Source organism: Hypanus sabinus, chromosome 24 (assembly GCF_030144855.1).
Source record: "Hypanus sabinus isolate sHypSab1 chromosome 24, sHypSab1.hap1, whole genome shotgun sequence".
NCBI classification, from domain to species: Eukaryota; Metazoa; Chordata; class Chondrichthyes; order Myliobatiformes; family Dasyatidae; genus Hypanus; species Hypanus sabinus.
This window is the reverse complement of record NC_082729.1, coordinates 7,765,240-7,788,747: the sequence shown is the minus strand read 5'-3', so window position 1 is coordinate 7,788,747 and position 23,508 is coordinate 7,765,240. Positions and strand designations below refer to the sequence as shown.

The following is a 23,508-nucleotide window of genomic DNA, read 5'->3' as shown; positions in this document are numbered from 1 at the left end:
TGGATAGGCCTCCATTAGTCTCGATAGACCATGGATTTGCACCTTGGAAAGTTTCCAGGGCACAAGCCTGGGCAAGGTTTTTTTATTAAGGAAGACCGGCAGCTGCCCAAGCTGCAAGTCCATGCCACGCCACTAATGTTGTCCAAGGGAAGGGTATTAGAGTCTGTGCAAGCCCTGCACAATCAACAAGTGTACCAAAGCAAGAATCAACCTAGGGACCGACCTCCATTTGCCTTAACCTTCATCTGCTTTGGAAAATATCTTGCTATTAGAAAATATATATAATATTTATAGAGTATTATGAACAATTAAATCTCTTTCAACACATGCAAAATGCTGGAGGAACTCAGCGGGTCAGGCAGCATCTGTGGAAATGAATAAACAGTTGACAATTCAGGCCAACACCCTTCTTTAAGACGGAAAAGGACTGGGAAAATGCCAGAAAAAAAAGATGGGAGAGAGAGGAAGGAGGCTAGCTAGGAGGTGATAGGTGAAACCAGGTGGGTGGGAAAAGGTAAAGGGCTGGAGAGGAAGGAATCTGATAGGAGAGGAGAGTGAACCATAGGAGAAAGGGAAGGAGGAGGGGACCCAGGGGGATGTCTCTTTAAATCTCTTTACGTAGCTCTGTACCAGAAGTTAATTGATAAAACTCCAAATGAAGGATGTCAGGATGATTTATTATAGAATTGTACTGAGATACGGCATGAAACCTGACCCTTCAGCCCATCTAGTCTGTCCCAGCACTCAACCAAAAGTTTACACCAATCCCAGCTTGAATCCTCCACACTTTTTCACCAACTCCTCAGTCATTCTGGTACATCACCTACCCCCCCCCCCCCACTAGGAGCCATTTACAGTGGCAAATAAACCTGAAAACCCACACGTCTTTGAGATGTGGGGTGAAACTGGAGCACGCAAAGACAACCAGAGGGAGGATGTGCAAACACTCCACAGACGGTGCCTGAGGTCAGGACTGAAACCAGGTCACTCGCATTCTGAGGCGATGACTCTACCAGCTGGGCCACTGTGACACTGTGCTCAGTTCAAACTACCATACAGCAATGTTTAGTCATAGAATCACAGAACTGTACAGCTCAGAAAGGAGACCGTTCACCCATCACATCCATACTAAACCTTCAGCCCATTTATTCTGGATCCACTTGTCCATATTAGGAGAGAAAGGGGAAATTTGATGGACGTATACAACATTATAAGACTATAAGATATAGGAGCAGAATTAGGCTATTTGGCCCATCAAGTCAGTTCTGCTATTTCATCATGGCTGATCCATTTTTCCTTCTGAGCCCCTATCTCTTGCCTTCTCCCCGTATCCCTTCACACTCTGACCAATCAAGAATCTATCAACCTCTGCCTTAAACATACATAAAGTCTTGGCCTCCACAACTGCCTGTGGCAAAGAATCCCACAGATTCACCACTCTCTGCCTCAAGAAATTCCTTCTCATCTCCATTCTATTAGGACACCCCTCTATTCTGAGTCTGTGTCCTCTGCTCTTTGACTCTCCTCTATGCCTTTGACCATACGGAACATCCTGTCCACATCCACTCTATCAAGGCCTTTCACCATTCGTTAGATTTCAATTAGGTCATCCCTTATTCTTTTAAATTCCAGTGAATACAGGCCCAGAGCCATCAAACACTCTTCATATGACAGGCTGTTAATCTTGGAAACTACTGACATGATGAGGGAAGCCCTGAACACTGCCAAAGATGGAGGACCTTCATTGCTGCTCAAAACACCATCGGCATAACAGGCAGTAAGTAAGCGTGCTGAGTTTGAGTGAGACTAGAACCAGTGTTTATAAATTAAGGGTGAATGGCGAAATATTTCAGGGGAACCTGAGGGGGAGCTTCTTCACAAAGAAGATGTTGTGAGAGTGGTATATTGAAGGTTACCAATTGTGTGAGACTAGAACCAGAGGTCATGGGGTTAAGGATGAAAGGTGAAATGTTTAAGCAGAACATGAGAGTGTAGAACAAGCTGCCAACAGAAATAGCAGGTGAGGGATCGATTTCAACATTTAAAAAATGATTGGAGGTGTTTGGAGGGCTAATTCTAGGGGCAGATCGATGGGCAGACTAGCAGTTCGGCACAGACTAGATGGGCCAAGAGGTTTGTTCCTGGGCTTTTTTTTGATACACATACCATGGGAACAAGATTCTGTCTATCTTGCCTATGCCTCTTGTAATTTCCAGAATGAGAATTGAGTTTCTTATCACTGAAATACATTATGTGCAGAACTCTTGGACCCTGTATGTTTTAAACGTTGTTTCCGATGGCATGGCTTCCACAGGTCTGTGATCTCTACATCATCGGGGCCCTCTGGGATTACCTGGAGAAGCAGAAGCCAGCGAGACAGCCAAAGTCCGCAGAGGAACTGTGGCAACATCCCCCAGATACCTGGAACAACCTACCGACAGATTTGCTTATAAAACTGCAAGACAGTGTACCTAAGAAAACTGATGCAGTTTTAAAGGCAAATATTGATTTGAAGCATAAAAAACCTACAGCACAACACAGGCCCTTCGGCCCACAAAGTTGTGCTGAACACTACCTTAGAAATTACTCGGCTTCCCCATAGCCCTCTATTTTTCTAAGCTCCATGTACCTATCCAAAAGACTCTTAAAAGACCCCATCGTATCTGCCTCCACCACCGGCAGCCCATTCCACGCACTCCCATGCACTTTGATTTAGTTTTGTACTGTTTACTGCTCTTTATAATAATTTCTTTGATATTTAGCAACTTTAGCAAATTTCATGACTTTGAAAGCATCTTTGCTGTACAGAACTTACTTTACAGGCGCCTTGGACTTTTGTACAGTACTGTATGTCATGAAAAATGTTGTTTTATGGCAATAGTACACTGCAAGACATAAAAGTTATTATAAGGTACGTACCTTTGTAGACTTTTATCAGCTCGTCCCTTAACCTCCTTCACTCCAGGGAAAACAAGCTCACCTATCCCATCTTTCTGTATATCTAAAACCCTGCAGACCAGATAACATCCTGCTGAATCTCCTCTGCACTCTCTCCAGTACATTCACATCCTTAATATACTGTGGTGAACAGAACTGCACACAATACTCACAGTGTAGCCAAACTATGCTGTTGTATAATGCTACAACTTAACATTCTGATCAAGTCAAGTTTATTGTCATTTAACTATACATATATATATATATGTACCACCAAATGAGACCATGTTTCTTTGGCCCGGGGTGTAAAGCACTCCAGTACACTCAACACAAATATAAGACACGATAACTTGGAAAGTACGAATTAAACCTACAGATGAATTAAGCAGAGATAAACAAAGTAAAGTGCATAAATTAAACATGGTAGGGTACAGTACACTATACAGGTGACACTTCGAACGTGATGTGGCATGGGAGTTCAGATGCAACATCAGAATGACATCAATCGCAGGTTGAGTTAAGATGAGAATAAAATCGAGCCAATTTATCCTTAGACATATGAGCTCTGTGTACAACCTTAAATTGTATTAGGGCATGTTTAGCACAAATGGAGAACGAATTTACCAATAATAAAATTTTTTCCCATTGCTCAGTAGATATAGGACAATGTAACTCTTCTTGCCATTCCTTCTTAATTTTTTCTGATACATCTAACTGTAAATTCATGATCATCTTATAAATGATGGCTACTAAACCCTTTTGATAAGGATTAAGGGCTAAAATTCTATCTGTAATGTCCAATGGACATTCTTTCGAAAAAGACTGTAACTCATTATACAAAAAATTTCTAACTTGCAAATATCTAAAAAAATGGGTTTTAGGTAAATTATATTTATTAGATAGCTGTTCAAAGGACATAATGTTATCATCCAGAAACAGATCACACAGAAGTGTGGTTTTTGAACCTTCAGTTAAATTTGAAGAAACTTGGAGACCTTTTATTCAACATTTTCACATGAGTTGAATTGTCTTTTCCTGAACCTTATTTATATTATCCTTAATCAATTGGATGGAGGTTCGGAGTTATTGGCACAACTGTATATGTACTTAATATTATTCAATGGCCCATGTTGGTTAGTGTTTTTTTTTTGCTTTTTTTTTCTCTTTTTTTGGGGGGGGTTTTCTTTTTTTTTCTTTTTACTTCTTTGTTTATCAATGTTCTGGGTTTGAGAGGTTATATATTTTATTATTACATATCTAAGTGTCTATTTAAACTATTAATTATGTACTCTCAAACATTTTGTATTCATGTTTCATTTATGTTTGTTTAAAACTAATAAAAAGATTTAAAAAGAAAAAGGGAGTTCAGAAGCCTAATGCCTTGAGGGAAGAAACGGTTACCTATCCTGACTATTCTTACTTTAATGCATTGGAGTCTCCTGCCTGTTGGAAAAAGTCAAAGAGGATGCTGGATGGATGGGTGGGATTCTTAACACTAAGGACCCTGCGTGTGCAGTTCTCCTGATAAGGGTCCCAAATGGATGGTAGGGAGACACCAATGCTTCCCTCAACCATTCTCAGAGACTTTTGTAGGGACTTCCAGTCCAATGCTCTGCTACTCCCATACCAGACAGAGATGCAGCATGTCAGGAAGCTCTCAATGGTGCTCCTGTAAAATTCAGGGAAGATTGGTGGGGTGCGGGGGGAGCCTCACTTGTCTCAATCTCCTTAGGAAGTGGAGGTGCTGCTGTGAATTTTTATTCAGGTTATATTATAATGATACAGTACATAAATCTGAATGAGGTCCACTGCCCTATCTAGCTGTGTTGTCACATTCAGGAAACTATGAACTTGTATCATGGGGTCCCTCTGTTCATCAACATAGAGCATAGAACATTACAGCAAAGAACAGGCCCATCAGCCCACAATGTTGTGCCAACCCTTTAACCTAGTCTCTGGTCAATCTAACCCTTCCCACCAACATAGCCCTCCATTTTACTTTCATCCATGTGTCTATCCAAGAGTTTTGTAGATGCTCCTAATGTACCTGCCAGCATATTCCACATTCTCATCAATCTCCATGTAAAAAAACTTACTTTTAACATCTCCCCTATAGTTTCCTCTAGTCACCTTAACATTATGCCTCTTGTTTCAGCCATTTCAGCCCTGACAAAAAAGTCTCTGAGTACCCTTTTGATCGATTCCTCTTATCATCTTGTACATTTCTCTCAAGTTGCCTCTCATCTTCCTTCGTTCAAAAGAGAAAAGCCCTAGGTCACTCAACCTATTAGCGTAAGACCTGCTCTCTAGTCCAGGCAGCATGCAAGTAAATCTCCTCCGCACCCATTCGTAAGCCTCCACATCCTTCCTATAATAAAGGGACCAGAACTGATCACAGTACTCTAGTGTGATCTAAGCAGGGCTTTGTAGAACTGCAACATTACCTCACAGCTGTTGAATTCAGTCCTACAAATACTGAAGGTCAACATATCAGGCACCTTCTCAACAAGCCTATTGACCTGCACGACAAATTTGAAGGATCTATGGATGTTAAACTCAAGATCCCTCCGTTCCTCCACACTACTAGAAATCTTGTCATTAACCTAGTATTCTGCCGTCTTGTTGTCATTGTTCAAAGAATCCATGACTTGGTGTACAGCATCCACTCACAGAAGTGGGTAGTTCAAAACACACAAGACACGGACAGGTTAGTGCAGCGATCATTTCACAGCTAAATGTGCACAAGATAAAGCAAAATAATTATAATTACCAAACTTTTCTTTCCAGGCAAGCCATTCCATTTCTTCAACCAAGGAGCTAGCGGCACTTGGCAATGTCAAAGCCATCGTCAGTAGTAAAAGCTTCATTCTAGATTAAAGAATTGAAATCAAATTATTTGGTTCAAAGTTTTAAAAAGTGTGAGTTGGAACATTTGTAGAGGAGCAGCAATGGTCATTCTCACCCAAGGTTTTCTGTGAGCCAAACTGCTGTTCAGATTAGTCTGCGGTGAAATAACACCCCAAGTGCAGGAATCGAAAGAAATCTAGTATTTATACACATGAACTTGCCATCTGTCATGTTTGCTTGCTGAGTTAAAAAAAAGAGGAAATGGGTGGTTCCTTTTAATGTGGTACAAATCACATGACTATGGTAGGAAATGCATGAATCAACGGGCAATTTCCCAGATAAATGCCGATGAATAGCTGGGAAATGTGACAGTATTCTCATTTGAAAAAATAACATTTGATTTTTTTTCTTGTTTCGTACAAGTCACAAAAGTTTTCTCTTTAGAAGTGCACTTCCTTATTCCAAGCATTAATTTGAACCCAGCTCTGTGTGTATGCAAGTAACTACTGTCCTTATCTGGCCGTGTTCAGAGCATTCCTTCACACTGTGCTCTGCAGACTGGGAAAGGCATTCCTCAGTCTATCCCTGATCTACTTCTGTCGCCGTAGCTTACAAGCCACTGGCTGAGAGAAGCCGCTCACAAAGTTTTACTGATGTGCTGTGGAGAGCATTCTAACTGATGCTCCACCATCTTGTTTGGGTGGAGGCAGCTACTGCACAGGATCGAAATAAGCTGCAGCGAGTTGTAAACTCATTTTCAAGGAGCGATGCCTCAAAAAGTTGGCATCCATCATTAAGGACCCCACCACCCAGGATATCAGAACATGGCCTCTTCTCATTGTTACCATCAGGGAGGAGGTACAGAGGCCTAAGGAACACACTCAGTGATTCAGGAACAGCTTCTGCCATCAATTTTCTGAATGGATGTTGAACCCATGAATAACACCTCACTACATTTTTTCTCTTTTTGCACTACTTATAGTTATACAGTTCTCATTACAGGCACTTGCAGTTCAACTCTTTGAGTGATGGTGCAGAAAGTTTGAAGTTAATAACTCCTCTCCTTCTACCTTGGGCCACGAACTTATCAATCACCCTGTGCTGTGGACCACTTTCTGGAGGTCCAAGATGCCAACTTCTACAAAGATGGGATCTGTATGCTCCACAACCACTGGACTAAGTGTGTAAATGTAGGAGGGGACTATGTTGAAAAATAAATGTGCCAGATTTTCTAAAATTGACTCCTTCTACCTTAGGCCATGAATTTATCAATCACCCCTCATATATATTTCAGAATCAGACTTTAATCGCCAAGTACCTGTACATTACAAGGAATTTACTTCCAGCAGATGTTGTCTCTCTGCTCATAACAGATGATAAATATAAATGAAAATATAGATTATACATACAAGTAGTGCAATCCAAGTAATAGTTAGCCGACAGTTAACCGGCAGTTAACTGTTCAGCAAAGTGACTGCAGTAGGGAAAAAACTTCTCCAGTGCCTATTAGTCTTAGTCGGGAGGGATCTGAAGCGCCTACCAGACGGAAGCAGTTCAAACAGTCCGTGCGCAGGATGGAAGGAATCCTTTATGACGTTACTGACCTTCTGACCCTCACTCCAAGTCCACTCCATCCGGCAGTCTACAAGCTCACTCCACTCGTATCTACTCTCCTCATCTGTCGCCGACAAAAGACCGCAAAATCCCTTTTCTCAGGTACATAAGAAAGAACACCATGCCTCTCATTGGCCAGCGTACATTCCAAAGCCCCCATTATCTCTAGTCATAACCCAAACACTGCTGCTACAGAGAAACCATTACATTGGACTGTGGGAGGAAACCAGAGCACCTGGAGGAGACCCATGTGGTAATGGGGAGAACGTATTAAGTCCTTGCAGACAGCAGGATGGGAGGAGTCCTTTATGATGTTCCCATAAATTTCTTACCATAGTTACCGTAAATTAGTTTTTATTATGTATTGCAATGTGCTGCTGCTCATAACAACAATTTTTACGATATATGCAGGTGACATGAGACCTGCTTCTGTTTTTGATTCTGATGAATAGTGAACCCCAGTGTGCTGTTGATGGGAGCTAATGCCATAGGAACTTTTGTGAACCAAATAAGTACATGTATTTACTCCTGTTGGGTGGGACTGCAACTAGAGGTCATAGGTTAGGGCAGCGTTGATTTTGGAGAAAGGAAAGTCCCTTTCTTTGAAGAAGGAGGACATCTCATAAGTTCTGGAATAAAAGGCCTCAATAGACAACAGACAATAGACAATCAGGAAGAAGGTACAGGAGCATCAGGACTAGATCTGCCAGACTGGGTAACAGCTTCTTCCCTCAGGCTGTGAGACTAATGAATACCCTGCCACCACCGAGGCCTCATCACTAGGACAGCGAGCTGGTTACCTGCACTGCACTCCATGACATTCATTTTGAATTATATTTTGTTAACTCATTTGAATTGTATTTTAATAACTTCTATAGCTGTGTGATGGAGAATGTATTGACTGGCTGCATCTTGGCCTGGTATGGAAACAACCATGCCTTTGAATAGAAAATTCGAGAAAAGATAGTGGGTTCGGCCCAGTGCATCATATGTAAAGCCCTCCCGACCATTGAGCACATCTATGTGAAAGACTGTCATAGGAAAGTGGCATCCATCATCAGAGATCCCCACCACCCAGGTTGTGCTCTTTTCTCACTGCTGCCATCGGATTGAAGGTACAAGAGCCTCAGGACTCACACCACCAGGTTCAAGAACAGTTACTACCCCTCAACCATCAGGCTCTTGAACAAAAGGAGATAACCACACTCACTTGCCCCATCATTGAGATGTTCCTACAACCAATGATCTCACTTTAAGGACTCTTTATCTCAAGTTCTCGTTGTTTATTTGTATTTGCATTTGCCCAGTTTGTTGTCTTCTGCACTCTGGTTGACCTTTCATTGATCCTGTTATTATTCTATAGATTTGCTGTGTATGCCCACAAGAAGATGAATCTCAGGGTTGTATGGACAATAGGTGCAGGAGTAGGCTATTTGGTCCTTTGAGCCAGCACCGCCATTCAATGTGATCATGGCTGATCATCCACAATCAGTATCCTGTTCCTGCCTTCTCCCCATATCCCTTGACCCCGCTATCTTTAAGACCTCTGCCTAACTCTTTCTTGAAAGCATCCAGAGAATTGGCCTCCACTGCATTCTGAAGCAGAGCATTCCATAGATCCACAACTCTCTGGGTGAAAAAGTTTTTCCTCAACTCCGTTCTAAATGGCCTACCCCCTATTCTTAAACTGTGGCCTCTGGTTCTGGACTTCCCCAGCATCCCTTAATAATCTTACATGTTTCAATCAGATCCCCTCTTATCATTTTAAATTCCAATGTATACAAGTCCAGTCGCTCAAATCTTTCAACATATGACTGTCCCGCCATCCCGGGAATTAATCTCGTGAACCTAAGCTACACTCCCTCAATAGCAAGAATACCCTTTCTCAAATTTGAAGACCAAAACTGAACACAATACTCCAGGCGTGGTCTCACCAGGGCCCTGTACAACTGCAGAAGGACCTCTTTGCTCCTATACTCAACTCCCCTTGTTATGAAGGCCAACATGCCATTAGCTTTCTTCACTGTGTGCTGTACCTACATGCTTACTTTCAGTGACTGATGAACAAGGACAACTAGATCTCATTGTACTTCCCCTTTTCCTAACTCGACACCATTCAAATAGTAATCTGCCTTCCTGTTCTTGCCACCAAAATGGATAACCTCACATGTATCCACATTAAACTGCATCTGCCATGCATTTGCCCACTCACCCAACCTGTCCAAGTCACCCTGCATTCTCCTAACATCCTCCTCATATTTCACACTGGCACCCAGCTTTGTGTCATCTGCAAATTTGCTAATGTTACTTTTAATCCCTTCTTCTAAATCATTAATGTATATTGTAAATAGCTGCGGTCCCAGCACAGAGTCTTGTGGTACCCCACTAGCCACTGCCTACCATTCTGAAAAGGCCCCGTTAATCCCTAATCTTTGTTTCCTGTCTGCCATGTTCTATCCATGTTAGTACCCTACCCCCAATACCATGTACTCTAATTTTGCCCACTAATCTCCTATGTGGGACCTAATCAAAGACTTTCTGAAAGTCCAGGTACACTACATCCACGGCTCTCCCTTGTCCATTTTCATAGTTAAATCCTCAAAAAATTCCAGAGAATGAGTCAAGCATGATTTCCCCTTCACCTCATCCTGACAGTCGATGTGGTGGACAGGGGAACTGAGAGAAGGGGGTGGAATTTTTATCAAGTGACAGAGTGGGAAGAGTTGTAGTTGTAGCTGTGAGAATCCATGGGTTTACTAAAGATATCAGTAGGTAGACAATCCTAAGGGATAGAAAGATGGAGAAGGGGGAGGGAGGTGTCGGAAATGGACAGAGCGAATTGAGGGCAGGGTGGAAGGTGCAGGCAAAGATAATGATGTTGATGAGCTTGGCATGGCTGCAGGAAGCAACACCAATGCTGTCGTTGGTGTAGCGTAGGAAGAGCTGGGGAGTGATACCAGTGTCAGCTTGGAACATAGACTGTTCCACATAGCTGACAAAAATGTAGGCAAAGCTGCAACTCATGCGAGTGCCCATGGCTTCACTCTTTGTTTGAAGGAAGTGGAAGAAGCAGAGGGAGAAATTACTGAGGGTGAGGAAAAGTTCTGCCAGACGGAGAGAGTGGTAGTGGAGAGGAACTGGTTCAGTGTGTTGTTCAGAAAGAAGCAGAGAAATTTAAGGCCCCCCTGATGAGGGATGGAGGTGTATAGGGACTAGACATCAATAGTGAAAATATATGATTGGGGCCAAGGAATATTGAGATCAATAGACTGTGAAGTGTCACAGATGTAGGTGGGAAGGAACTGAACCAGGGGATATAAAACAGAGTCAAGATATGCAGATATAGTTCAGTGGGGCAGGAACAAGCAGAAACAATGGGTCTACAGCTTTATGGATCTTAGGTAGGAGGTAGGAACAAGAGGTGTGGGGTAAAGGAACTATGAGATTGGTTGGCAGTGGATTCGAGATCCCCAAATTGCAGGAGACAATTGTCTGCTGCTCCTTAGTGAGGTCCTACTCGAAGCATAATTAGGAATAGGTGTCTGAGAGTTGTCACCTGGCTAAACTGAATCATCTGTGTGCTGAACCGAGGCTGTGGACTGCAACTGATGGGCTCCTGGACTGGCTACGTCACTGTGGACTCACTTTCATGAACTTTATTTCTGTGTGTTATTTGGCTATGGGAGGATTATGGTCCAGATTATGGGCTGATGGCAGAATAACAGTGAGGCACAGACTAGATGGGCCAAAGGTCCTGCTTCTATGCTGTAGTGCTTTATGACTCTATGGGAAAGGCTACTAGGAGTGAGTTTGAAACATCACACCTAGAGGTAACAACAATAGATGTTCTTCTCTAAAAGAAAGCTTGGATCAAGAAAAAAACAGGAGGAAATCTGCAGATGCTGGAAATTCAAACAACACACACAAAATGCTGGTGGAACACAGCAGGCCAGGCAGCATCTATAGGGAGAAGCACAGTCGACGTTTCAGGACGAAGGGTCTTGGCCGGAAACGTCGACAGTGCTTCTCCTCATAGATGCTGCCTGGCCTGCTGTGTTCCACCAGCATTTTGTGTGTGTTGCTTGGATCAAGAATAGATGGGTCCCGGGCCACTCCAGGAGTGGACTTTGGGGCCAAAACTAAGAAGCAGGGCCCAGGCCCCTAAGCGGGGAGGAAACCATGTTTGGCTAATTTAAGCACTGCGCCAGATTGAAAAGGTGGGTTTTGGGCTGAGTGGAGGTAGTGGTGCCTGGGCCTGAGACTGAGGAATAAGACAATGCTTGGCCATTACAGGAATGGACTCGGGGTCAAGCTGAAGAGGCAGGGCCCAGGACTGAGGGCAAGCAACAAGCCAACGTTTGGCTGATTTAAGCATATCGCCAGATTAAAAAGGTTAGGTTGTCAGGGTCAGCGTTCAGCTCACTGAACCACAAGCTTAACTCATCTCTGCACTGAACTGAGGCTGTGACCTGCAATAACAGGCTCCTGAACTGAATGCAGTGATAAACTGGCCTTTTGGACTCACTTTTGTGAACTTTAATTATGAGTGTTATTTATCTACTTTTTATTGTCTGCACGATTTGTTCTTTTTTTACGTATTGGGTGTTTGATGGTCTTTTTCAATGGCTCTATTGGGTTTCTTTGTTATTGTGACTGTCTGTAAGTAGACCAGTTTTAAGCTTATACATAGTGGGCATGCTTTGATAATAAATGTACTTTAAACTTTGAACTTTGTAACTCATTGTCCAAACATCCATTTTTCAAAAATTCACTACCCGAAGAGTGTTGAAATGTCCTTTCATCTTAGTTCTGAATGGACCATGCTGAGTTTGAGACTGTGATTCCTGGATATTGATGCTGCAGTCAGGGGAAACAAGCGCTACATCTAAGCTGTCAAAACCTATAAGCATCTTGTAACTTCTACTGTTCTAACTTTCAGATATTATAGTCCCATTCTCCTTAATCTCTCCTCAAGGGGCAAACTCAGAATTGTCAAATAACTTTCTTTAAAGAGAGATTTAACTTAGCGGTTTGCTTCAATGACTAACACGGTCCGTGGATGAGCTGGGGGCAGACCGTAAGTGTCACCACGCTTCCAGCGGCAACATAGCACGCACACAATGTACTAACCCTAAGCCGTACGTCTTTGGAGGAAACCGGAACATCCAGACAAAACCCATGAGCTCATGGGGAGTACGTACAAACTCGCTACAGGCAGCGGCAGGAATTGAACCTAGGTCTCCGACACTGTAAATTGATGCATTTACCGCTCAGCTACTGTGCCGACCCTGCATTTAAAACACTGATACATCTCATTTATCCTGCTGCTGCACGCAGGCACAGACTCTTTCACTGGCTGAAGGGTCTCAAATGTAATTAAGCATTTTGCAATCATCGTACCATGTAGCAGAACAGTGTGGTTAACGAAACGCGATTATAGCACCAGCAAACCGGGTTCAGATTGTCCGCTGTCTCTAAGGAGTCTGTACGTTCCCCCATGACCACATGTGTTTCCTCTGGGCGCTCTGGTTTCCTCCCACATTCCAAAAGCATACCAGTGAGTAGGTTAACTCATCACACGGGTGTATCTGGGCAGTGGTGGCTCATTGGGCTGAAAGACCCTGCTGTAACTCTAAACAAAGTAACTAAATACCAGTGAACATGCCCACTTCTGACTTTATAATGGAAGGCTGGTCAGTGCTGGACAGAGTTCACCCTGGGATATTCTCCTGCAGTGTTTGAGATGATTGACCAATTGAATTCCTATAGTCACGAATATTTACCTGCATGTGAGATATAACTTCAACCATTGGACCATTTCCCATTAAATGTCCAATAACTTCAACCATTGCACCATTTCCTATTAAATGTCCAATAACTTCACCCATTGGGGCCATATTCCTTTTATGTCCATCACTGCAACCACTGGCCCATTTCCACTTTGATGTCCAATAACTTCACCCACTGGACCATTTCCTTTTGATATCCACCACTTCAACCATTGGCCCATCACCCCTTTGATATCCAAAGACTTCATCCACTGAAGATTGAGGAAAGAAAGGCTCCCCCTCCATCTTAACTGAATTCTACAGGAGCACCATTAAGAGCATCCTGACAAACTGCATCTCTGTCTGCTATGGGAACAGCCAAGCATTGAACTGGAAGTCCCTACAAGGGACTCATAGAAGGCTGAGAGGATCATAGGAGGCCCCATAACCCTTAATTCACTTACTGTACAAAAATCTATCCAACCTTGTCTTAAAAATACAAACATTTGTATTTACCGAGGTAGCCTCCACTGCTTCATTGCGCAGAGAATTTCAAAGATGCACCACTCTCTGGGAAAAGCAGCTCCTCCTCATCTCCATCTTAAATCTATTCCCCGAAATCTTGAGGCTATGTTCCTTAATTCCAGTCACACTTAACAGTGGAAACAACTTTCCTTCCTCTACCTTATCTATGTCTTTCATAATTTTATGTTTCTATAAGCTTTCCTCTCATTCTTCTGAATTCTAGCGAGTACAGTCCCAAGCAACTCAACTTCTCCTCATAGTCTAACCTCCCCCACCCCACCATCTCTGGAATCAAGCTGGTGAACCTCCACTGCACTGCCTCCAAAGCCAGTATATCCTTACTCAAGTAAAGAGACTAGAACTGTACACAGTACTCCAGGTATGGGCTCATCAGTACCCTGTACAGTTGCAGCATATCCTCCCTGCTCTTAAACCCAATCCCTCTGGCAATGAAGGCCAACATTCCATTTGCCTTCTGGATAGCCTGATGCACCTACAAACCAATGTTGAAATGTCCATCCAGGTTTATTGCTGTTGTGCTTTTTTTTTTGATGCAAAGGGAAAGGTCATGAGACACAGGAGTAGAATGAGGCCATTCAGCCCATCAAGTCAGCTTCACCGTTCCATCATGACTGATTCATGCTGCCAAGCCCACTCTCCTCCCTACTCCATGTAACCTTTGACGCCCTGACTTAAGCCCTCATGAGAAACTCCTCATTCCCGAGCATCAATATTTTCGTGGTGAACACACATTTTCAAAAAGAGGATTTTACAAATTACCTTTAGCCAAGCAAAGTCATTTATTCATTATGTTTCATATTGTATGACATGTCCAATCATGATCTTTCTATGACCATGATAGTTCTTGGCAATTTTTTTCTATAGAAATGGCCTTCTGCTGAGCTCTTGGAATAAAAGAGAATAACTACATTCACTTGCCCCATCATCAAAATCTTCCCACAACCAATTATCTAATTTTAAGGACTCTTTATCTCATTATCTCATGTTCTCATTATTTATTTATTTTTATTTATATTTGCATTTTGTATTGTTGTCTTCTGCAATCTGGTTGATCTTTCATTGGTGCTGTTATAGTTACTTTACTTTACATTCTTTACTTTACTTTATTGTCACCAAACAATTGATACTAGAGCGTACAATCATCACAGTGATATTTGTTTCTGCACTTCGCGCTCCATTCTGTTGATTTGTTGAGCATACCCACAAGAAAAATAATTGCATGGCTGCTTCTGGTGACAAATATATCTTTTTATAATAAATTTACTTCGAACTTTGAACATAACAGGTGACATCAGCCACTATCTTCAGAGATTGTCTGGCTGGCATCATCCAAGATGAGAACTTGTGATATGCACCGATAAAACATATATATATACAGTATATATATTTTTTTTAAAGTTAAATTAAATAAATTGTGCAAAAAGAGGAAGTAAAGTAGTGAGGTAGAGTTCATGAGTTCAATGTCTTCAGAAAACGGATGGCAGGAAGAAGAAGCTGTTCCTGAATCGTTGAGTTTATGCTTTCAGGCTGTACTTCCTCCCTGATGGTAGCAATGAGAGGATGGAGTGTCCTGGGTGATGGGGATCCTTAATGAGGGATGCTGCCTTTTTGATGTGTCGCTCCTTGAAGATATCCTCGAAACTGTGAGGCTAGTGTCCCTGATGGAGCTGTCTGAGTTCACAGCTTTCTGCGGCTTATTTTGATCCTGTGCAGTGCCCGTTCCCGTTCCCCAAGTCGGACGTGATGCAGCCAGGGAGAATGCTGTCCACAGTAAATCTGTAGGAATTTGCGAGTGTCTTTGGTGACATACCAAATCTTCTCGAAGTCCTGACGAAGTATAGCCACGATTGTGCCTACTTTGTAGCTGCATTGATATGTTGGGCCCAAGAAAGAAAAGAGACTGCAGGTACTGTAAACCTTGAGTAACACACACAAAATGCTGCAGATCAGTTAGCATCTATGGAGGGAAATGGACAGTCAACTTTTCAGGTCAAGACCTTCATCAAGACTGAGTAGCTCCAGAGACAATTTACAACTGATTTTCAATCCTTTACTGCTATGCAGGATTCGGACTTACGCTCTAGTCCGTTAATCAAAATGTGGTGTTTAATTGGTCTGCAAAGTTATATCAGAAATATATACATACATTTTAATATAATTCCAATATATGTCTTCATTACAGGAGATTGGATGTCATAGAAGGTGTTGGCGAGGCCTAATTGCAAGTATTGTGTGCAGTTTTGATCGCCTACCTATAGAAAAGATAGAAATAAGGTTGAAAGAGTACAAAGAAAATTTGCAAGCATGTTGCAGGTTAAATGGTTCAGCATGACCTAGATGGGCTGAAGAGCCTGTTTCTGTGCTGTACTTTTCTATGACTCTATCAGTGTTCAGGCATAATGAAGAGAGGGCCAAATGGTCTTGTAGAAGCCACATATCTATTTTCTTTCAGTATTGTATTTTGTGTTGTATGTTAATAATGGGTTACAGTCATTTGTCATGTGAGTTGGGGACCTAGTTGAAATGTGTGAGTATCATCACATATTCACTCTCCGTGCTGTTTGTTTAGTGAGGGACAGACTGAGCAGGGTTTGGATATTTTTTGTGGACCACGAACTTTGCTTATTTCACCAGTTTTGCTAAAAGTCACTAATTTTGATCACACGTCTGTGCTGGTTTCGTATTAACGGATGGAACATCCTTTTTTCAACTTGGAACTCAGTTAGTTGGAAGCCCGTGATATGGTGTAAATTCCCAAACTCAGTCCCTCCATGATTTGTCTGTTTTTTCAAGTAACCGCTACAAGTCTGTTCTGCTCTATTGTTTTTCTACATTGCTCTCCACATGCATTAAAATGTAGGGAGCATGTTGTAATATTGAAAGTAAAACTACTTATGGTTGAAAAGTTTCAACAATAAAACTGGGGAAAAGAAAGTCAGACAGAGCATTACAGGAACTCACCATTTTGCTGACATAAGGAGATTCATTTGAGAGATGTTATGATGAAGGAGCTGCTGAATTTCACACTTGGCTGTCTGATGTATCCCTTCCACTGCAACGGTTTATCATAAACCTGATGCTGTTTCAGAATGGGAAGTCCATGACGAAACACGTCAAAGTCAGAGCAGGTGGTGGACACGTGACCCTCACCACACCTGCTTCACAATCAATGAAGTCGTGGGTGATCTGATCTTTACAGCTCCAAGCCTCTAACTAGAAACACGAGGGATTCCACAGAGGCCAGAAATCCTGGGCAAGACCACGGAAATGCTGGAGGAACACGGCAGGTCAGGCAGCATCAATGGAGGGGGAGAAAGCAGTCAATATTTCAGGCTGAGACCCTTCATCAGGACTGGGAAGGAAGGGAGGAAGAAGCCAGAATAAGAAGATGGGTGGAGGGGAAAGAGTACAAGCTGGTTATAGGTGAAGCCAGGTCAATATATTTTTTTAAACTTAGTGCAATACAGCGCAGAATAGGCCTTTCCAGCCCTCCGAGCCATGCTGTCCAACAACTCCTAATTTAACCCTAGCCTAATCATGGTGTAAGTTCTTCTCCATGGATTGTCACCTTGTCACGGTGGAGAAGCTTGTGTGATCCTGAGATCCCGAGAGCAATGCCATGTGGAGCTATGCTCCTGGTAGGGTCACCCATGGCGGTAAGGTTGAGGGTGACAAAGAACAATCCAACCAAGACCTCAATGGTGGAACAGGTGGACGAGGTCCCTTCGAACTCAACGGCTCTGAAAGCGGATGAAGGCTGCAACAGGTCCATCAGCTCCAATCATCATTTGGTTGATTTGTGAAGTATCATGCGCTTCTTGAAGTGCAACATCAAGTACGCGTTAAACAAATACACGCACAGGCGTCTTCGCTCTGTGATAGATCAATGGAACAAAGACCTCGAGGGACATGGTGTTGGTTAGAGGGGCATAGGTTTGTGGGACACTGGGGTGTTTTTGGGGCAGATAGAACCTGTACTGCCAGGACAAGTTGTATTTGAAACAGAAGGGCAATAATCTACTGAGTAAGTGTATGCTTCAGGTAGTTGAGGACTGCTTAAACTAAGGAATGAGGGGGGAAGAGACCCTAGAACAGTTCAGGCTCATCTGTCCAAACTCCTTGGTGGAGAATAACACATTATTACATAAACTGATTATACACGTCAAAAATGCAAATGCTTCAGAATAGGATGAAAATCATCAGTAATAGACTAAGAAAGTCCTGTATAAATGCAAGAAGTATTCAGAATAAAATAAATGAGCTAAAATTATATGCAAATGTGTAAAAATATGATCAAAATTGGACAATCCGCAGCGGGGGGGGGGGGGATGAAATGAGCTACTTTTAATCAGGGTGGTTATTGGCAGAGTTTTGAGGCAGTTTTTCTGATTTGAGGAGCGACCAATCAGCAAGAGGGATTCATTAGGAAAAGCCGATAAGAATATTTCAACTTCAAGCGGGAGCAGCCATTCACTTGGAGTGTGGCAGTCTTGAGAGTGGCTTTGGCCAATCAGCTGAAGCAAGATCAAGCGTGGGTGAGGAAGGATCGTCTTGTAAGTTATTCGCTCTGTGTTCTTACTTGTTCATTCCTTGACTATTACATAGAAACATAGAAAACCTAAAGCACAATACAGGCCCTTTGGCCCACAAAGCTGGGCCGAACGTGCCCTTACCTCAGAGTGTGGTGAGAATGGCTCCAGGGGCAGTGTTTTGCACTGCATGTGGGACGTGGGAAGTCTAACAGACCTCCACTCTCCCAAATAAACATATTTGCACCAAGTGTAGCAAGCTACAGGTCCTGAAAGAGCGTATCAAGGATTTGGAGCTGCACTTTGATGGGTTTTGACTCATACCGGTGAATGATGAGGTGATTGACAGGAGCTACAGGGAGGTAGTCACATCTAGGTTGCAGGAGATAAGTAACAGGGTGACTGTCAGGAGAAGGAAGGGAAATGCACAGCCAGTGTCGACTACACCTGTGGCCGTCCCCCCTCAATAATAAGTATATAACTTTAGATACTCAGCAGGTCGGGCAGCATCCGTGGAAACAAGCAGTCAATGTTTGGGGCTGAGACCCTTCGTCAGGACTGAAGAGGGAGGGGGCAGGGGCCCAATAAAGAAGGTGGGGGGAGGGAGGGAAGGAGAAGGCTGGTAGGTGCCAGGTGAAAAACCAGTAAGAGGAAAGATTGCCACCCACTTCAACTCTCCTTCACATTCCCATTCGGATATGTCCATACATGGCCTCCTCTACTGCCATGATGAGATCAAACTCAGGTTGGAGGAGCAACACCTCATATACTGTCTGGGTCGTCTCCAGCCCCTTCGTATGAACATTGAATTCTCCAACTTCTGATCATTACCTCCTTCTCCCTTCACCCATACCAGTTTCACTCTGCCTCCTCCTCCAGCTGCCTATCACCTCTCTCATGATTCCGCCTTCTTCTACTACACATAGTGCTTTCCCCTTGCATTCCTCCTTCACCTTTCCTGCCTATACCCTCCCTGCTTCCCCTCCCCCACCCCTTGATCTTTCCTCTGATTAGTTTTTCACCTGGCACCTACCAGCCTTCTCCTTCGCACCCTCCCCCCACCTTCTTTATAGGGCCCCTGCCCCCCACCTTCAGTCCTGACGAAGGGTCTCGGCCCGAAACGTTGACAGCTCATTTCCACTGATACTGCCTGACCTGCTGAGTTCTGTGCTGTACGTGTTGCTTTGACCCCAGCATCTGCAGTGCACTTTGTGTTAACTTTAGACACTATTGAGGGGGATGACTAGGGAGAAGGTTCTTGGGAAACTGAAAGGTCTGAAGGTAGGTAAGTCACCTGGAGCACGGATAGCCTGCTCTGGTCAGAAACTTTCTAATATTCTAATGTTCTAATCCTGGGACAATTTTCAATGACCAACAAACCTACCAACTAGTACGTCTTTGGACTGTGGGGGGGAAACTGAAGCACCCGGAGGTAACCCACGCGGTTACGGGGAGAACGTACAAACTCCTTATTGAAAGTGGTGGGAATTGAACCTGGGTCACTGGTTCTGTAAAGGGTTGTGATAACAGTTATGCTACCCTGCCGCCTAACTTCTGATTGCCTTATAATCCAAAAATCTATCTATCGCAGCATTGAGAGTAAAAGATCAGTATCCATAACTCCCTGAAGTGAAGAATTCTAAATATTTACAACCTCACAAGAGAGGAAATTATCTATTTTTCACTTTCAAATGGGTTTCCTTTCATCTATAGCTCTATTTTCCTGAACTGTGGGGAAACCCTCTCAGAATCTACACCATAAAATCCCCTCAGATTTGTAAACCTTTTAGTAAGTAGACCTTTCACACACATAGCACATAGCATAGTGTAGTGGTTAGCACAACTCGTTACCGTTCAGACGACTGAGGTTCAATTTCTGCTGCTATCTGTCAGAAGTCTGTACATTCTCTCTGTGACTGCATGGGTTTCCTCCAGGTGCTCTGGTTTTCTCCCAAAGTCCAAAGATACACCAGTTAATAGGTTAATTAGTCATTGTATATTGTCCCTAAATAGGTTAGGATTAATAGGAAGGTTGTTGGGCAGTGCAACTTGTTAGGCCAAAGGGCCTGCTCCATGCTGTATCTCTAAATAAATAAACACAAATAAAAGTACTTTTAATGCTTGAATGGCCAATTCACTGTCTGTAAGGAGTCTGTACATTCTACCCGTGAGAGCATGGATTTCCTCCGGGTGCTCCCATTTTTTCCCGCAGTCCAAAGATGTGCCAGTTGGTAGGTTAATTGATCATTGAAAATTTTTCCGTGATTAGGCTAGGAGCAAATTCAGTATTGCTGGATGGTGTGGCTCTCAATCAATAAATGGATACGTTTTAAAAGAAATTCATCTCATTTACTATCAACACAAGCTCTTTGATTGTCCCCTCCTTCCTGACAAGCGGTACAAATCATAAACGCAGAGATGCTGCAGAAACTGTAAGTCTCGTGTAACCCACGCGAATGCACCCAGCCACCTCGATGAACTTCCCACTCCCGGTGTGAAATGTCTGTCCGTGGCAGAGGCCACTTTCAGGCTGGAGGAGCCACATTTCTAATTCCATCTGGGTAGCTTCATCCTTCGTGGCATGAATGCTGACTTCTCTAACTTCTGGTATTTTCTCTCCCCCCACCACCCCTCACCCTCTCCAGGTGTGGTCATCTGCTGCTGTGGCTCATCCACTTCAAGGTTCGAGGTCTTGTGCATCCAGAGATGCTCTTCTTCACTCCACACTTGTAAGGTGGGCTTATATGAGTTACTGTTGCCTGAACATTGAACCCATGAGCACTATTACACCACTTTCTTATTTCTATTTTTGCATTATTTATTTATTGAGCTATATATGTGCAAACGTTTGTATATATCATTTTTTTCCTCAGCCCTTGTGTGTGCGTGTGTGTGTATTTTTCCCTCAATCTCCCATCCTCTACCAGAGGCCTGGGAGCTTGAGGGTTCAGTCCAGTATCCTTGCTGTTCCTAGTGGTGTGCTCTTCTGGAACGACATCTCAGAAGTTGTTCCCAGGATTTGCTGGAGCCACTCTCCCGGTCCAGGTGTCACAGCTCCAAGTGCTCCCATCACCACGGGGATTACTCTGGTTTTAACCCTTCCACATCTTTTCCATCTGCTCTTTCAAGCCCTGGCCTTTCTCCAGCTTCTCACATTCTTTCTTCCTGATGTTACTGTCATTCGGGATTGCCACATCCATGACTATTGCTTTCTACTGTTCCTCGTCCAGTATTACAGTGTCTGGTTGGTTGGCCAGTACCTGCTTATCAGTCTGTATTTGGAAGTCCCACAAGATCTTAGCTCTGACGTTAGCTCCACTACCTTCTCTGGAGTTTCCCATTTGGACTTGGGAGTGTCTAATCCATACTCAGCACAGATGTTCCTCACAATTCCTGCAGCTTAGTTGTGCTGTTCAGTGTATGCTGTCCCTGCCTGCATCCTGCACTCTGCTACGATGTGCTGGATGGTTTCAGTGGATTCTTTGCATAGTTTGCATCTTGGGTCTTGTCCGGTGTGATAGACCCCTTGATTCTATTGCTCTCGTGCTCAATGCCTGTTCTTGTGCAGCCATGAATGCTCTGTGCTCTGTGCTGTCCCTCAGCCCTGCCATTTCCAGCCATTGGTAGGGCTTTCTTATGTCAGCCACCTCTGATATCTCAGACTTCCCAAAATGGCTGCTTTGATGCATCTGGTGTGGTAGTGTAGTGGGTATTGCTCACCACTCTCGCTTTCAGCTTCCACCACCATCTAGCAGTCTCCCAAAAAAGGAGAGCTGAATGTGAAAGCCTCTCCCTGTCTCTCCAGTAGCAAGCCTCATGTGGTGCCTCCTTGTTGGTGACACATGGAAACTGAACTCCTTTCGGACTCAGGCTGAACTACAGAGGATGGGGAGGGGGTCTGTCCCCTGCACATGTAGCACACAGGCCCACTGTGGGTGTGGACATGCCCTGGTGCTCATAAACCAGATCCCCAGCAATGAGTGAATACCTCCACTGCCTTGTGGGCACCCTTGGGAGACGAAGGCTACGGGAGTAAACTTAGACAGCAAGTGTGGTGTGGAGCCCCAAGGGGACTGGACATCATTGAACATCCTTCCGGCAGCTCCTGCAGCCAAGCTGGTGCCAAATGTATTGCTTCATAAGCTTTCCTTTGGTGAGGCCGAGAGGGGATCTTGACGACTGGGCATCTCAGGATCTCTATACAGTCCACCCAGGTTTGTGATGATAATCATCGCCCATTGTCCTTCAAGACAGATGGATGCCACACCCCATCCCTGGTCTTCTGACTCTTCCATTTCCATACCCCCACCTGCTGTTTGAGGTATAATATATACATAAGTCACAGTTTTTTCTATATTATCATATATTGCACTGTACTGCTACTGCAGTGTTAACACATTTCACGAGGTAAGTCGGTGAAGTTAAATCTGATTCTGTTCGATGAATGTGGCAGGTGTATACTATTGTACTCTTTATGATTAACCATAAAATCCAGATGTTTTCAGCTTGGCAAAATAGGATTTACAGTTTAACATTTTTTCTTGCTGACAAGAAGTTATTGAAAGGGCCCATTGCAAACACTTGCTGAGGTGACCTAGATTTGAATGTGTTTGGTGGTTATGGGACCGTAGAGTGGTTAAGCCTCTATTGGATAAAAGTTTACCTCCCTGAAATATTGCCCCTTTCTCTCCCTATCGGCAGATACTACTGAGCATTTCTGGCAGTGCTCTATTTTAATCTCAGATTTCCTACCTCTGCATTATTTTGCTTTTGGTCTGTTTAATCTGCAGCCCACACATATTATTCTGCAAAGCCAGCTCATTTTCCGTTTATACCTCTGCACGGCTTGGCTGCTGATGATTTAGCAGAATCTTAGAGCAGTGTGATCCAATCTGACCTTCCAGTGCTGTGCTGATGGAAAGTTTTACTGTCTGAAGTGCCATCTTTCAGATGTTCAAGGTAAATGTACTGGTTCAATTTAATATCAGAGAACGTACGCAGAATGCAACCTGAAATCCTTACTCTTCATAGACATCCATGAAACAGAGAAAAACCCCTAAAGAATGAATGACAGAAAATGTTGGAACCCCAAAGTCCCACATCAGCCCTCCCACACACACGCGGCAGCAAAACATCAACCTTCAACCCCCCCCCTTGCTTCAGCAAAAGCATCTCACACCACCCCCTCACACCACCAGCCACCATGCAATCAATAGCAAGGCCCCCAGACACCATGATCAAAAACTACCGTCCATCCCAAAACTTTG

The 23,508-nt window shown here is 43.5% G+C and overlaps 1 protein-coding gene across 6 annotated transcripts in view; it reads right to left on the bottom strand.

The window, feature by feature from the left end:
• The window catches only part of ctsl.1 (cathepsin L.1), a 54,160-nt gene that overhangs the window by 24,660 nt on the left and 5,992 nt on the right, over positions 1–23,508 (bottom strand). For 5 of the 6 annotated variants that reach the window (XM_059949236.1, XM_059949239.1, XM_059949235.1 and 2 more), the window contains one exon: positions 5,708–5,805. In XM_059949236.1, coding sequence (XP_059805219.1) covers positions 5,708–5,804 — 97 coding nt within the window. In that variant the 5' untranslated portion in view covers position 5,805. Of the gene's footprint in view, positions 1–5,707; positions 5,806–5,899; positions 6,012–23,508 lie in introns of those variants that run through there. The other variant, XM_059949238.1, reaches the window with a different exon arrangement.